General features: G+C 32.5%; 1 protein-coding gene across 1 annotated transcript in view; it reads right to left on the reverse strand.

The window, feature by feature from the left end:
- Positions 1 to 391: 391 nt before the first annotated feature.
- LRRIQ1 (leucine-rich repeats and IQ motif containing 1) overlaps positions 392 to 14,836 on the reverse strand; it is a 111,460-nt gene continuing 97,015 nt past the window's right edge. Inside the window, exon 26 of the mRNA XM_014963263.1 lies at positions 392 to 2,283. Coding sequence (XP_014818749.1) covers positions 2,144 to 2,283 — 140 coding nt within the window. The 3' untranslated portion in view covers positions 392 to 2,143. The remainder of the gene's footprint in view (positions 2,284 to 14,836) is intronic.

A 14,836-nucleotide genomic window follows, 5' to 3' on the forward strand; every position in this document is an offset into this window, starting at 1 on the left:
ACAGCAACATATTCTGGCATACTTTACAACTTGATTACTGTTTGGCATACTATTTAATTTATGCATGACAATATCAATTTATGGAATAGCAGACTAAGCATATTATGGACCTAAAAAGGCATGTCAGTGAATACTGTCACTCCAATTTATAATTTAGTAAATTATATGTTTAAAAGCTTCTATTTTCAAAATAAAATGCCTTTGAAAATGCTGCCAAAACATTTTATTTAGACCCGGAGGTATTTCCCATTCGAAACACCTGGACAGCAAAATAAATTAATTATGATAACTTTAACACAATAGATCTTTTTTAGATATAGAGGTAGATATAGATGATACAGATACAGAAAGTTTTATGAGATATGAAATACAAATATCTTATCTACAGCTATGGTCATGTGCAGTATATTCTGGACACTCTAGACAAACGGAGTGAATAAGCTTCATTTAGCATTTTGATTTCCAGTTAACACCTGTAAGAGTGGCACATCTGTTTACTGGCCACAGTGCCACATATTTTGAACAAAGGTTTTCCCACAAAACCTGTATCCTTCAAGATACAATTGAAACTACAGAAGCTCCTGTCTTTGGGGGGGACATTTAAGTCATTATACAGCAGATCCGGAAATTCAGTTTAACACTTACTACATACATTGGGAAATTAACTGATAACTTCAGCATCTAATGATATTTTATAACCTGCTGACAACCACAGCATTTCTATAGTCAGGCCAAGTAACTTTCACTGGTCATTATTCCTCAGAAAGGTAAAAGAAATCTTCTCTGACTTTTGAAAAGTAAAATTATAACACAAACAGCACATGGATTCAAATGAGCAAGGTTAAATAAATGGAGGTTTTCCGTGAGATCAGCCATTTTTTAATCTGAAAATGAATGTGAGTATTGACAAAAATGGAGATAACTGCTTTCAACCCATAGTCATACATGTATGTTAGCACATAAAGCACCTCAAAAAAAGAAGTCATATGTAGTTTAAGTACATTTTAAAAACAGCCACAACATACGAATTTATGTTCTTTATTGACTGAAGTTTCAAGCCCCATTACCCTCCCCACTTCTCTCACAGTCAGTAGGGGGTTGAGGCTTCACAATATTGGACAAAAAAGATGAGGAAATACCTAAGAGAGACTTCTCTAGATCCAATTCGCAACTTCTACCCTCAATTTGGAAAACTTTTAAATAATGTTAGGCTTTGAAATCAAGGAACATTTTCTGTCCTGTGTGTTGATGGACAAAACATTCACTAGAAGTAATGAGCTAGGTACCCGTGAATAGCTGAAATAGTGTTTCTTCTCTTTCTCTAGATCTCTTTGCACTGCAAAACTTTTACACATGGGTCTGAAGGAGGCTGGCTTACATGAACAAATAAAGCTGGGTTAGCAGTGTCATGTAGATGTAACGTTACATTACACCAGAACAAAATAAGAACTTAGTAAATTGATTTTTTTTCTTCAACCCTCTAGGAAAATGTTAGAAGTCCTTGAAAGTATAAAACTGTAACAGATTGCTTTGTCATATTATGACCATAATTCAGGATGAAAGCTCTAGAGGACTTCTATTACTAAAGAAAGGTAAGTACATCTCCAGTATTTGTAGGTTGCTGTGAATTTTTGCCGCTTTGGTAAAATATTCTAAACAGTCCTCTCTAAGAATGGCATCGCTGGTTGTTGCAGCTCACAATATAGTTCGCAAGCACGTATTTTATTTGTGAGAAAATGAGAATTCATTGTTTTAATATGTGACATACATCACATGAGCATGAACCATTATTACATTTGCACATCTCAACCAGTTCTTATAAGCAAGCTTAAACTTGTTCACCCTATAACAACCCTTATCGAGTTAATCAGTTCTGCATTCTACACCGCATGAACATATAAGCAATTGAAAACACTAACTATGATAACTTACTGACAGGTATAAAATACTTTGACCAAAAAAAACCCAACTCCAAACCACTGTAACCATGTATAATAAAATAAGTCAAATGTCATTAACTGAGACTATTTATATTGGTAATAAATATGAATCCAACAATGGATATTCACAGGCTTAAAAAGAAACAGCTTTCCATATGCTCTCCATATTTGATTAAATCAACTAGTTAAACTATCTCCAATATTCAGTTGATATTTTTAAGCTTTTGCCTTTTTTTGCCTGCTCCCCATCCTCCGCTGAGCTGCACTGGATGGTCTCGAAATGATATCCGTTCTTTATGAGATGGGCCCAGACAAGATTTTTCTGGAGTAGATATATTCTTTTCTAAACAATAAACAGACGTGAAATTAAAAAACAAATGAACAAAACTCCCTAAATTTCACTGCATCATATATTTTTTTAAGACAGCAATATATATTAATGTCTCATTTGATAGCACACAACTTTTAAAATTATGCATTGCTTATGGTTTTAAAAGTAATACAAGTATTTCCACAAGGTAGTACTTTTTAGAAAAGAAACTCCTTATCAAAATAGACAGTAAAATCACTACACAAAATTATAATGTATTCAAAAGTGTGGCTACCTGTCCATTTTGAACATATGTTAAACACATATAGACATACACAATGCTTTTGACATAGAAACTAGTAATGTCATTCATCCTTCAAGTGGACAGAGAACTAGTTCAGAAAATATATCAAATTAACAAGTTATTGTTTTACCATAGTAGGCCAAATAAAAGAGTAACTTCTTTATATTTTTTTTTTTTTTTTAAGCCCTGGAATACGTAAAGTTTGATGTAGAATGGTGCCACAGAAAGTTTAATCACACAGAGAAATACATGAAATAATCACTTTCATTGACATGCACGCAGATGCTTAATTTAGACAATAGTTTCTACAAAATACTTAAGAAAATTCTTTCAATAAAATAATCAGTAAACCTGATTTTGATCTGTATTTTACATAAACCAACACTTTACAGCTGGAAATAGATTTTTTTTAGACATCTATAAGGAAGAAAGCATCTGTGGAAGACAACTCAAACTTTCCAAGAGAACGATATGATGTTCACAGTAACAGCAGGTTTTATATATATATAGGTATATATATATAATTAGCATGCTATCTTATCTTATAAAATAAAAATTCTACAAATATCTTTTTGCTACCTATTGAAGATGACTACCTGTATTAAATATTTTTTATATTTTAACTTTATTAGTATTTTTTAATACCGAAGTAAATTTATCACAATAAATAGTCCCCCCCCCAAAAAAAACCCCCTAAATCATATGACTGAATATAAGTTTATCTGCTAATATACACAATGTAGCTAAAAATTTCAAACAGCAAGAACTTATTTGTTTTCTCATGGATGTTCTTCTGTGGTCTGCTAGATCTAAATGTCAGAAGCTTTTCCCAGCCTACAGGTCCTTACTTTATGAAATTTTAAGTTATTGCAAATGTATCTTAGTAAATAATTCTCTCTTTTTGCAATCAAGAGCTTTCAAGCATTTTTAACATGATCTCTGTTTTCTTATGGCTCTACAGATGTAGTCAAATGGGTTTTTTTTTCTTAAAATATACAACTTTAGATCAACCTGATAAAGGTTTAAAATACTAATGTCTTATCTTTACAGGATTCCCAGTTTCCTTGCCGTTGGATCCTTTAATATAACACCTCAAATGGCAGTAGCTATCTCTAGTACAGAAAGGCTTTTGTTAAAGGGCAAAGAATAAATTTATTTAATCAAGCGGTAAACTTTCCATTAATTCTTTTGACGGGGAACCACAACATATTCACTGAAGGATGAAACTCTCAAATTAGTAAATTAAGTGGCTAAGTAGTGAAACTTCAAAATAAATCTAACTTGCTAATAATTTTTTTAAAAATTACATCCCTTATTTAATTTAGAGAGATGTTTTCTGAAGTTGCAAATGCTGCTAAATAAAAAAAAAATATATATATATATATTTAAGACAGGAATGTGTTCTTTGTTAAAAAAAGGGAAATAGATATTGCATGTTTAGACTGGAAAAGAAGTTTGGGGACAATTTATGCCTGACTTTCTTGAGCACTTATCTTTAATGTTGCATCAATGCTAACAGTAAACTAGACATAACAGTTATGTATTCCTATATTTTGTCAAAACAAATATTTTTTATTATGTTATTTTAAAAATAGAATAAATACAAATGCCAGAACAAACCCATCAATAATAAATTTGAAAACTGGTTTAGAAGTGGTAACGTAGGAAAAGAGGAAGTCAACCACATCTCAATTGCCTAATCTGGATTATTTCTGGACTAACAACCTCACTTGTTTATGAACCTGTCTGTACTGCTAAATATTATTTTCATGATGGACTTCAGAAATCTGTAAATGTAGGTTTTTTGGCTTTCCACTAATAAGTGTATGTAATTCATTGGAGAGGATATACTGCCCTTATAATAGTATGAAATATATATTATTATTCCATAAAAATCCCCAAAGATTTGCTGTAATTTGCTACAAGAAACTTGTGAAAAGTCTTAATAAATTACTCATATATCCTTTTATTTTTTCAGAATAACAGCCGTATCTGTCATAGCACAAATCATTTTTGTCTAATCTTCAAAGTCAAAAGTTCACAAATTTATTTTTTTAATTTTTTAATTGTAATCAATTTATGCATTGTTCAGAGAAAAGAGTAGTCAAGTATTTTGTGAGTAAAATGTATTTTTTATTAATGTGAGTAAAATGTATTAATTTATTAATCTTGAGTGCATATAAGCTGTCTAACAAAACAACGGTTTAGATGTCTGTGAGAATCACAGCTCAGGATTTGTGGAACCTCAGTAACAGAGCAGGATAACTTTCTCAGCCTGAAGGTAATTTCGCAAAATCCCAAATATTTTAAAGGTGTAAACTCTCTGCTCCCTTGATGCAGGTTTAACAACTCAGAAGCTATCCTGAAGTCTGACAGTCACAGCTCTCTTTAACTAGACTGAAATGCTGGTTAGATTTCCTAGGGCCCGCTTTAAACTTTACAGTAGTGACCTAGATAGATAGATAAACTGAATCTTTCTTTCCATCCTTCACACAGTTCTCAGTATTTTCAGCCAAATGCAATAAAACCACTGTAGGGAATGATTGACTAATTTAGAATGAAATATTGACAAGACTGGTTTGTTGTAAATCACTGTAAATCCCTCCTTTTGTATTTTCCATCTTCCCATCTTTGAAATGGGCATAATTATGCTTGCTCTTCTGATAAAGCACTTGTGATATCTACTAAATAGTAGGAAAAGAAGAGTATTATTACTAGGATTGCTGCTCCAGTTATCGGCCTAACTGGAGCGACAAGAAACAGATCCAACAGCCTATCCCCTGAAGAGGAATTCTCAAGCACAGTGAAGCTTGCTTATTCCTATTCATATTACACCTAATTCTCAGACATACTTACAGATTGCTAGTGGCTTAAATGTTAAACATGATTGGAAAACTGTGTCATAAAGCAGAGAAAAACCTCATTTACAATGAAGGTATTAGTCAAATATAAGAATTATTATTACTGAAATTCTTTCTCCTGGAGTTTAATGCAAGAACAAACAGAAAGAAAAAATGAAAATATAGGAATGGAATGCTTTGCAAACATAGGACTCACCTGATTTATCATATGTGTGCCCACAAATTACTATGCTTATTTTTAATCCATGTCTTTTGCTACTTCAGTGGAAATCTAGGTATGAATGCTCTTGTGGTGAAATAAGAGCAGCTTTGCATTTAAGCGTAAAGTAAGCACCTAGGTAGAGTCTTGCAGGAAGTAAAAGTATTATATATAAATTAAAACTAAAACTCAGTTATTTTCTTGTCAATACCCATGTTTATGACAGGTTTACTGATTCTACTTTGTTCAAACAGGCAATTTGTTCCTTCAGAAATATTCAATAAAGGCACCTCCATCAGCAAATGGTTAGAATTTTGTCTAGATCAAGGGGATGAGGGAAGACAAGAGAGTCTTGTAAGAGACAACAATGCCACTTGGAATTAAGAGACCAAACCTAGAAATGTTCCTTAAAAATACAGCCTTGTTGTTTCTAAGCAAACAAACCAACAAACAATATTCATAAACATATTCAAATTAATAGGTAACTGAATCCTTATATTTGTTTCACTTATATTTGTTGCCTTTACTTATATTTATTATGCTTTACTTCTACTTGGACACAAATATACCTGCTCAGGGGAAGATATTTCGATATTATGAAAGTATTAAAAACCTTTGAGATCCTTTAACTGTTCTTCAGGGTCTACTTTATTTGAAACTCTTACTTTACATCTCAATAGATTTTTTGAGAGAGCTTATAGTTTTCTCTTACAGCATTACTAATGATGTGAACAGTTTTTACATCAAGCTTGGATTTGCAATACCTCCATTTTTCCCTAAACTGCAACATGCCTTTCAAATGAATGGTTCACGTATTAGCATAAATGAGTGAATAAAATTATTATGATCCTATAACCACTGTATGATTCTATTATTACTATCAGAACTTTTTGGTTGGTAAAATAAAAGATGACATTTAAAGTCATATTTTGCTATAAAAAGATCTGTAAGGCATACCTTTACTAGCATGTGTACATATACACATAGGTATGCACATGTGTATTTGTGACTTATGAATAATTGTAAATATGATCTTAATACTTTCTATTCGTGTTATGTTCTGTGAGTGTATTAGTAGTGGGCTTTACCCAAAGGCAACAACAGAAAGATTCACATTGTTTCAAGCCCATATATAAGTATCTTTACAAATATAAATTAGAACTATTACATTGGTTTTACTCATAAAGTACTGATGTTTTTGACAACCATAATAATAACAATAAGAATTTTTACCATTGCTGGTACTAGAATTAAATAGAACCCGGCAAGTGTGTTAAGTATAATTTAACATGATGTATAGTTATTCTAATACCCACTCATATGGGAACAAAATCTTAGCCAAGAAAAGCAATTTGACTTCTCCTATCCCAAACTAGGCTTTGGAAGACAGGCTGTAACAGTTATTTACTGTACTTTCATTTAATTGTACTATTTCACTATATGAAGCTCCAGTATAGTCTGAGAGATTTTCAGGTGCCTGTATATATCAAATAACCATTTCTTTTGAGTATGTGCTGAAAGCTTGTCTTGGGTTAAGTTAACATGCTTCTATTTCTAAGCAGTCACTTTTCTGTTGTTTAATCTGTTTTCTGCTATTGATTTGTTCTGGTCTTTTTTGGTTAAAGCCTGGGTCTTTTAACAAATGTCAAGGTTTATATATCCTCTGTTTTGATAAGTAATGCAATATGTAAAATGCTTTGAATGAAATTCTTGGTGTCCAAGAAGAAAAGCTTTGTTAAACAGGTTATGATAGAAATTTTATGATGTATAGTAGACGTCATAGGGCATTTATTGATCCACCTAACATTGTGTGTCTGGAGATATAATTTATTTCAAAGTCCTTACCATATTGTATTACTTAAGAGCAAATACAGCATAAGAAGGCATGGAGAAAAAACTTCAACATTTTAATGAAAGTGACCAGAACGAATCCTTAGCAGCAAAGCGTTTACATCAATTTGAGCTCTGGAAAGAAAGGTAGGTTCAGCAGATCTGTGAAAAAGGTAAATACTACAATCATCTCAGAAAAGTTCCTTTTTAATATTGTTACTTACGGCAACTGTAAAGAGGGATTAAAATATTTTTTTTTTTAGTTGCATTGTTTACATCAAAACAAAAATATATTTACTGTATTGAAATTTAATTTTTTTTTTTTTTTTTTTTCATGTTTATATTTGAATAGCATTGAGAAGCGTCAGGAGCACCTTATATAAAATCCCACATAATATGTCAAAATATATCCCCTTTCCATATGGAGATTTGAAGATAAAATATACTCATGATTAATTAATGTGTTGTTAGCAAATAATTATTCTTTTTTTCTGTAAATCTCCTTAATTTCAAGTTGGTAGGACTAGAGACTAATCTAAAAATTTTATAGAAACAGTGAACTTAAAATATCTTTGTTTTCCAAACATTGATGCTGTTCTAATCAGATCATGTTGACAACTACATACTTGAATAATCTGAACTCTAAAATGTGACTCAGTCAAATGACAGAATTCAGGTAGATAAGCATTTACAGTAATAAGTTATAAACATTTATTAATTGGCATTCTACACACTTAAAATAAACAACATAATAAACATAATGCTCCAAATATGTTCCTGTAAAATATAAAATTTTCCTAACTACTAATAGGACTTTTAGCACCATTGGTTACTAAATCCCCATCTTTATTTTGTTTTTCTACTCCTTATCTATTTCCCCAGTTTTGACTATTTAGGATGAAATTTTACATACTGAGTATCTGCCTTTGGCCAAAGTTTTCTGAAAGATCAGTCACTTTTAAGAAAATATGTGAAATGTTTATGCTGCCCTTTGCAGAAGGGACTGGAAATCCACCAAGTAACAGAGCCTTGCTTGTAGGATCTGTCCAAGTTTGGATCAAGTGTATACAAACTGAAGTTTCTACATGATCAGAGGAGGCGTTCTTGATTTTTTTGGCTATATTCCCTAAAATATTAGTCAGCATGGAACTGTGTTTTACCATGATGCTACACGAAGCTAAACAAGACTATTCCTAAAAATAATGTTGAAGATCATGCTAGGTCAGGGAACTTAAGAGCCTGCTTGTTTCATGCTCCATGTGGTAGATGGAGCCTAGCTACAGGAACCATGGAGAGCATAAGAACCAAAGCTCCTACTTGAAGGAGACTGAGAGGAGAGGCAGCGGTTGGAATTAAAACCTGAGAGAGAAATGAGACTGACTTGGAGTTAAGGTGAGAGCTAAGGCTAACTTGGCAAACGATACCCTGACACAGCTGGCATAAGTGCCTAGAATGACTTGACAAACAGACTGACACTGAGAGCAGAGAGAAAACACGGGGAAGAAGAAGATTGTGAGCTGGCAAAGCGGAACTGAGTAAGAAGACAGATTAAGGGGCACTAGGTTGGCCCTAACTCTCAGAATTTACCCAATTAAAAGAAGTGAAAATACAGGTGATGATAAGAAAGGATACAGAGAATAAGTAGATTTAGAGTCTACACTCAAGATCTGCCTAAGTAGTACAGTAAATCAGGCCAAATTTGGAGGAGATTTAAAGTAGAAGACAATGAATCTGAGGAATATTGGCAAGGAATACTTGGATACAAAAGGGAATAGAGAGAGAGAGTGAAAAGGTAATCAGACAAGGATCTGTGGAAACAAACACAAGACTCAATGGTAACTGTGGAAAGGAAGCCTAAAAGTGGATGGGAGAGGAAGCTTACACTGGAAAAAGAAATTGGAGAAGCAGAAAAAAGAATTGTTCATAGTAAAGTAAAGAATTAGGAAACACGAGTGTGGAAAAGTCAACAACGAAAAAGAGACAAATTAGAAGGAAAAAAATATGGAAAGAAAGATTTTCTTCAGGAAAAAAAAAAAATCTATAGACTCATCTTTGCCATCCAATGCAACAACTCTGTAGTAGCCCAACATTCATTACTGGGTCTTTCTGTCCAATGCCTCAAGAAATATTTTTGAAGCTATTTGACAAATACCTCACAGCAACAGAAACTAAATTTGTTATTATTTACTCATATCATATGACAGAAATCCTTGTGGTATGTCTAATGGTTCCAAGGTTCCAAGTGGGCATCTAAGTTACATGTAACGTAATGACTTAGAATGGATTTTCTCTCTCTTTTTTTTTTTTTTAACATGGTTTCTGCTTAAGAAAAACAAGCACCATCACCCCTCCACACCCCTCCACCACCACCCCCAAACACCTAAACCCTACTAAAAGAATATCAGGCTGTAAAATCAAGCACTTAAAATTTAGGAAATGACTCTGTGTATCTGTTATATTTAGTTCTTGAATTATTTTTCTAATTCAAAACACAGATAATGAAATTACATGAAATAATGCATCTTCTCTCCCTAGCCTGTTAAATTTAATGAAAGCAAGCTCTAAGTGCCTTTAAAAATTTGCATTTAGGTCATTTTTAAAAAAATGTAATCTTAAAGTGAATTAAACAGCATTTTGTAAATTATCATTCCATAGTCTGTTCAAAAAGATTAGGTATGTATGCACCATTTGAGAGTTATCTAATACATAGAAAAATATATATGCATCTCCATAATCATTTCAAATGGTTAGGAAAGCAGTATCTTTCAGCTGTGTTTAACAAATAGAAAAAAGTTCTGATCCTGCAGAATAGTCAAATTTGCATGCATGAGTATTCTCATTATGCAAAATTACACACAAGTACTTTCCTGGTCCACATATTCTTCTGAATCACACACACCACTAGTCAAATTTTTAAAGCACTTGGGCACGGAAATCAATGGAACTACGTTGATAAGCAAGGCCTACGTGTGTGTTTCCTTAAATTTTCTGAAAATTTTCTGAAAAATACAAGTTATTAAGATTGCATACTGCAAGAACAGGGAAATATTCAGATATTATATCTGTGAACAGAAAAAAAGAAACAGTCAAAAGTTTTTTGCAGTGTGTATTAGATGCATGTATCACACTGAAATCTGGCTTAATGGACTTGATTAAACCAGGACTTCATCTCAGAAACTCACTTTTACCTTCATGATTTTCTGTTCATTTTTGAGAGAAGCCTTGTTCTCAAGCAGATAATATTAAGATAAATAGCTCTCTGCACACATAAACAGTGACACTTATGCTGATTTACTTCAATTCCAAACACAGGATTTATATCTATACTGGAAAGAAATTCATGGTACATACCTGATTTTTCCTAGTTTCATCATTATAAACTTTAATAATTATAAATTAATAATACTGATTTTTATTATATTATATGAAATAGATGTTATATATAATAATTCTATATAATATATGCTATAATAATAAATATAATAATAATAATAAATTTAAAAATTGTTGAATTTTTAATAATATTTCTTGAAGGACTGCTGCATTTCTGTTGATACTTAATACAAAATCTCCCCAGGTAAAAAAAAAATAAAATAGTTAGTGGATTTAAGAAACTCTGAAAGTATAAGAGTTAGACCTAAGTTGTCAGCAATTATATTTATTTTGTGAACTAATCCTTCCACCATTTGACTTATCCCTTGATTTTGTCACCATACTGTAAATAGTTTGTTGTTTGCAAGGCTGTACCTGTGTATATCCATCTGTAACGTTACTCTTTTGTTGACATGGCAACTTCCAAATAGTTTATCCAGATCACAAATGAGGAGGAGGGCCCTTCCCTTTCCTAACAGTTAAACATAATGTTGCTATCATCCTTTCATCAGCAGATACATAAACAGCATATAAGGAGGGTATATATAATGATTATGATTTCTACAGGTAAGAAAATGGGTGACATAGATTCAAAATAAGATTCCTAATATCAACTAAGAGGCTAGTGACAGAACCAGGAAAAAATATATATTACCATACACAGAAAAGTAGGTTTTAGGATCTAACTCTGCACATGAACAAGTTCCATTATGCCATATACTTTCACATATAGGACATCAAGTAAAGTTCATAGAATCATAGAATCATAGAAGTTAGTATACTGAAGAATGTTTAAATAGAATAAAGAGTATTGATCTGATTTATTAATTTTGAATACAGAGATATCTCTCACTGATTATTTGAAAGAAAGCATCAAAGAAAAATTTAGATGTAACACAATATTAAGATTATGAGCTTTATCTACCTGCACCATAAGTTAGCAAGATATGAATGAGCTCTTGTTTGGAAGTCATTAAAGAACTTCAAATTCATATAGATTCCTGCCACTGATAAATCATCCCATCTCTCTGCATGGTTTTTTGCCTAGATACCATTCTGTTCTAAGATTTCCAGACTGAGGCAATTTTACACTCTTTTTTCTGAGGTATATTTTGTATTCTGGTAAGATATACAGAGGTATCTGGGTGGGAAAAAATATGTTTAAAAACATTCAAAACAATATTCATGTTTTTCTACTAAGTATCAAAGCCTGGTAAATTTTAACTTCTTCATAACTGTAGAACCCTTTCTCATCCATTTTACGCCTTCATTTTCCGAGCACAAAAATATTAATAGTATGGAATCATGTCACTATCACGCTTGTCCACTAACATTCACATGGCCATATAAACATTATATAACCAGATATGACTTAAAGAAGAGACAGCTTTATTCCTACAATTTTGGTAGCAGTTGTGATTTCTAAGGCAAATTGGGTTCAGCATTTTGCTGACAATAATAAGTAATTTGTACTGTAAATATTCTCTGTAAATTTACATCATTTCTACACATTTCTAAGGAGAAAGCATAAATTTTACCACTATTTTCCAGGAAGTCTACTAAGCAGGTAAATGCTGAGAAATTAAAAGGACTGCTAAATAAGTAGCTCTATATTTGGTCCCATGTTTCTAAGAGGTTTCTTACTGAGTTTCTGTAACATGGCAAACTTCTAATTCAGACTGCACAAGCAGAAAAAAAAAAAAAAAAAAGGAGCAGACAAATGGTGCCTTGTTAGGTTCATAAATTGCTAGCCTAATTAAAGAAATGAATTCACAACAGGAATAGCATGAAAATGGAGCACTTGTTAATTGAATAGACCTGGGTTCGGCTCCCATTGTACACTTCCAACAAGGTGCTTGTGTGATCCCTCCTATTGAATTTGCTTAAAATAAACCTTCAGGGTAGTTTGATGTCTTGGTAGGAAAGAAAACACCCAATGGGCAAGGCATGGAGGATTTCAATAGCTTTATTGCTCCCAAGAAAAAAAAAAAAAAAAAAAAAGAGGAAAGAAGGAAAGAAAAAACCACCACCCACCACCAGAAATCCCTCGGTAAAATATGAGTGAGAGAGCTTAAAGTATGAAGAGAGAGCTTAAAAATGAGAGGTTTACTGCATACAGGGAGTTTACAAATCCTAAATGAAAGACAGCAGCTATGGAAAGAGAATGTATAGACAATAGCAACACTGAGGAGAAAGGAGCAGGAAAGCAGGAATTTTTTTAAGAAGTGAAGCTGTACCATATACTGTTTAAAACAAAGTTGAAGACTTTCTACCGACTGTCATTATCAAAAGAAAGGAAGGCAAAAAAAATGGTGGCCATTCTGTCAAGAGGGAAAATAAGAATTGAGAGAAAGATGTAAAAAGGAAAGTGAAAAGAAAAGTTGCTGTTTGGTTGGGTTTTTTCCTTTGAGTTTGAAGTCTTTCCACTGTGAGAAAGGCATTATTAAACTTAATTAAATTAATTTCACTGACAAACAGAATGGTAAAGTTTGAATTTATCTGGGAAATGAAATCGTTAATTGTTTTGTAGTGGAGATAGTATTTGTGGGTCATTTTTTGAACTTGGGGTGACTAAGGAATGACAAAATTCAGGTCCTTTTTTTTTTTCCTGGAGAGCAGTATTTTGCTGCTTTCAGAGGCTCCCTGAAAGACTAGAATTCAGGGAAGAGAAGAATTAAGAATTCTGGGCAGTATCTTAAACAACAATTCGAAGCACAGCTCCCATTGCATTCCTCTTTCAAAGTCTGGTACTTTCAAATCTCTGTCAAAAGACTGCAGTTCACAACACAAGATGTACAATCAAAATAAAGTTTAAGAATTGCAGAGAAAAGAAAACTGTGATTGTGATGATAGGTAGGCAATGTAAATATATAGGAGACTCATCTAAAGGTCCAGCATTGGTTGGCCCGAACCAGATTAGGACAAAAGAATGGAGTTGAGGATTGGCATAGCCTAATCCCAAACTGGACACTAGCATAGAAAAATTCAACTTGTCTAGATAGTTATAAAAAAATATTATTACTTAACTTTCAATTCTTGCAAAAATATTTCTATGCCCATCATGCAACTTAGTGCTGACTACACTACTAGTGTTCAGGAAAGGATTACAAAAAATGTATAAGCACCAATTCACACCAATATTTATGGAGTTAATAAAAACACCAATGAGTGTAGGACTGATACTTGAATCTTGCATAACTCTGACTGTAAGCAACTGACCATCACAGCTCATGTGTGTGTACGACAGAGAAATTATACATCAAGGAAAAAGAACTTTTTATCCTGTACTTTTTTACAAAAGCATGGTAAGTTTATGTTAAACTGAAAGGTAGAAAATATAGTCAGCAAAAAGTCATTCTAACACACTTACTTTCGCAACTTATTGGTACAAAGTACCACGCGATTAAGATCTTAGCAGTGGACAGACAAAAATGGACAAAAAAATAAAACCAACACACCTCAAAAAACACCCCAAAACCAGAAAACAAAAATTAGTTATCAGGGAGCAAAAATAAATAACTACAATTTCTGGAAGGAATATAAACTAGTATGTTTGAAAAGATAACATACTGCTTTTCAATAGAAGCAAGGTTCTAAATTAGATAGGTAACTCATTAGTCTAAGTGACCAACTCTTTCTTTAAGTCACTTTTTTTTTTTTTTTTTTTAATACTGGTGAATTTAACCCACAGTCAAATTTCCCTTTGAACATATAACATGGAACCACATCAAATACTTTAAGTACACAAATGCTTTCCTTAAACTGAGATATATGATGTCCACAGCATTTCCTTTATTCCTTAATTAATTTGGTTTTGTCAAGAAACAGAATTTAGTTAGTTTAGGCTTAATTTAGCCCACCCAGGCTTTTCAGAAAAAAATAGTAAATTTGGGTGATAAAACCCTTAAAATTCTTCAAGCAGGAATTTTAAGAACCTACCCTTGGAAAATAAGATCCACAAAAAGTACATCAAAGTTGGGCAGTTCCTCAAAATATTTCTGAAAGTCTTGACTTAGCCTT

Source organism: Calidris pugnax, unplaced genomic scaffold (assembly GCF_001431845.1).
Source record: "Calidris pugnax isolate Ruff unplaced genomic scaffold, ASM143184v1 scaffold44, whole genome shotgun sequence".
NCBI classification, from domain to species: Eukaryota; Metazoa; Chordata; class Aves; order Charadriiformes; family Scolopacidae; genus Calidris; species Calidris pugnax.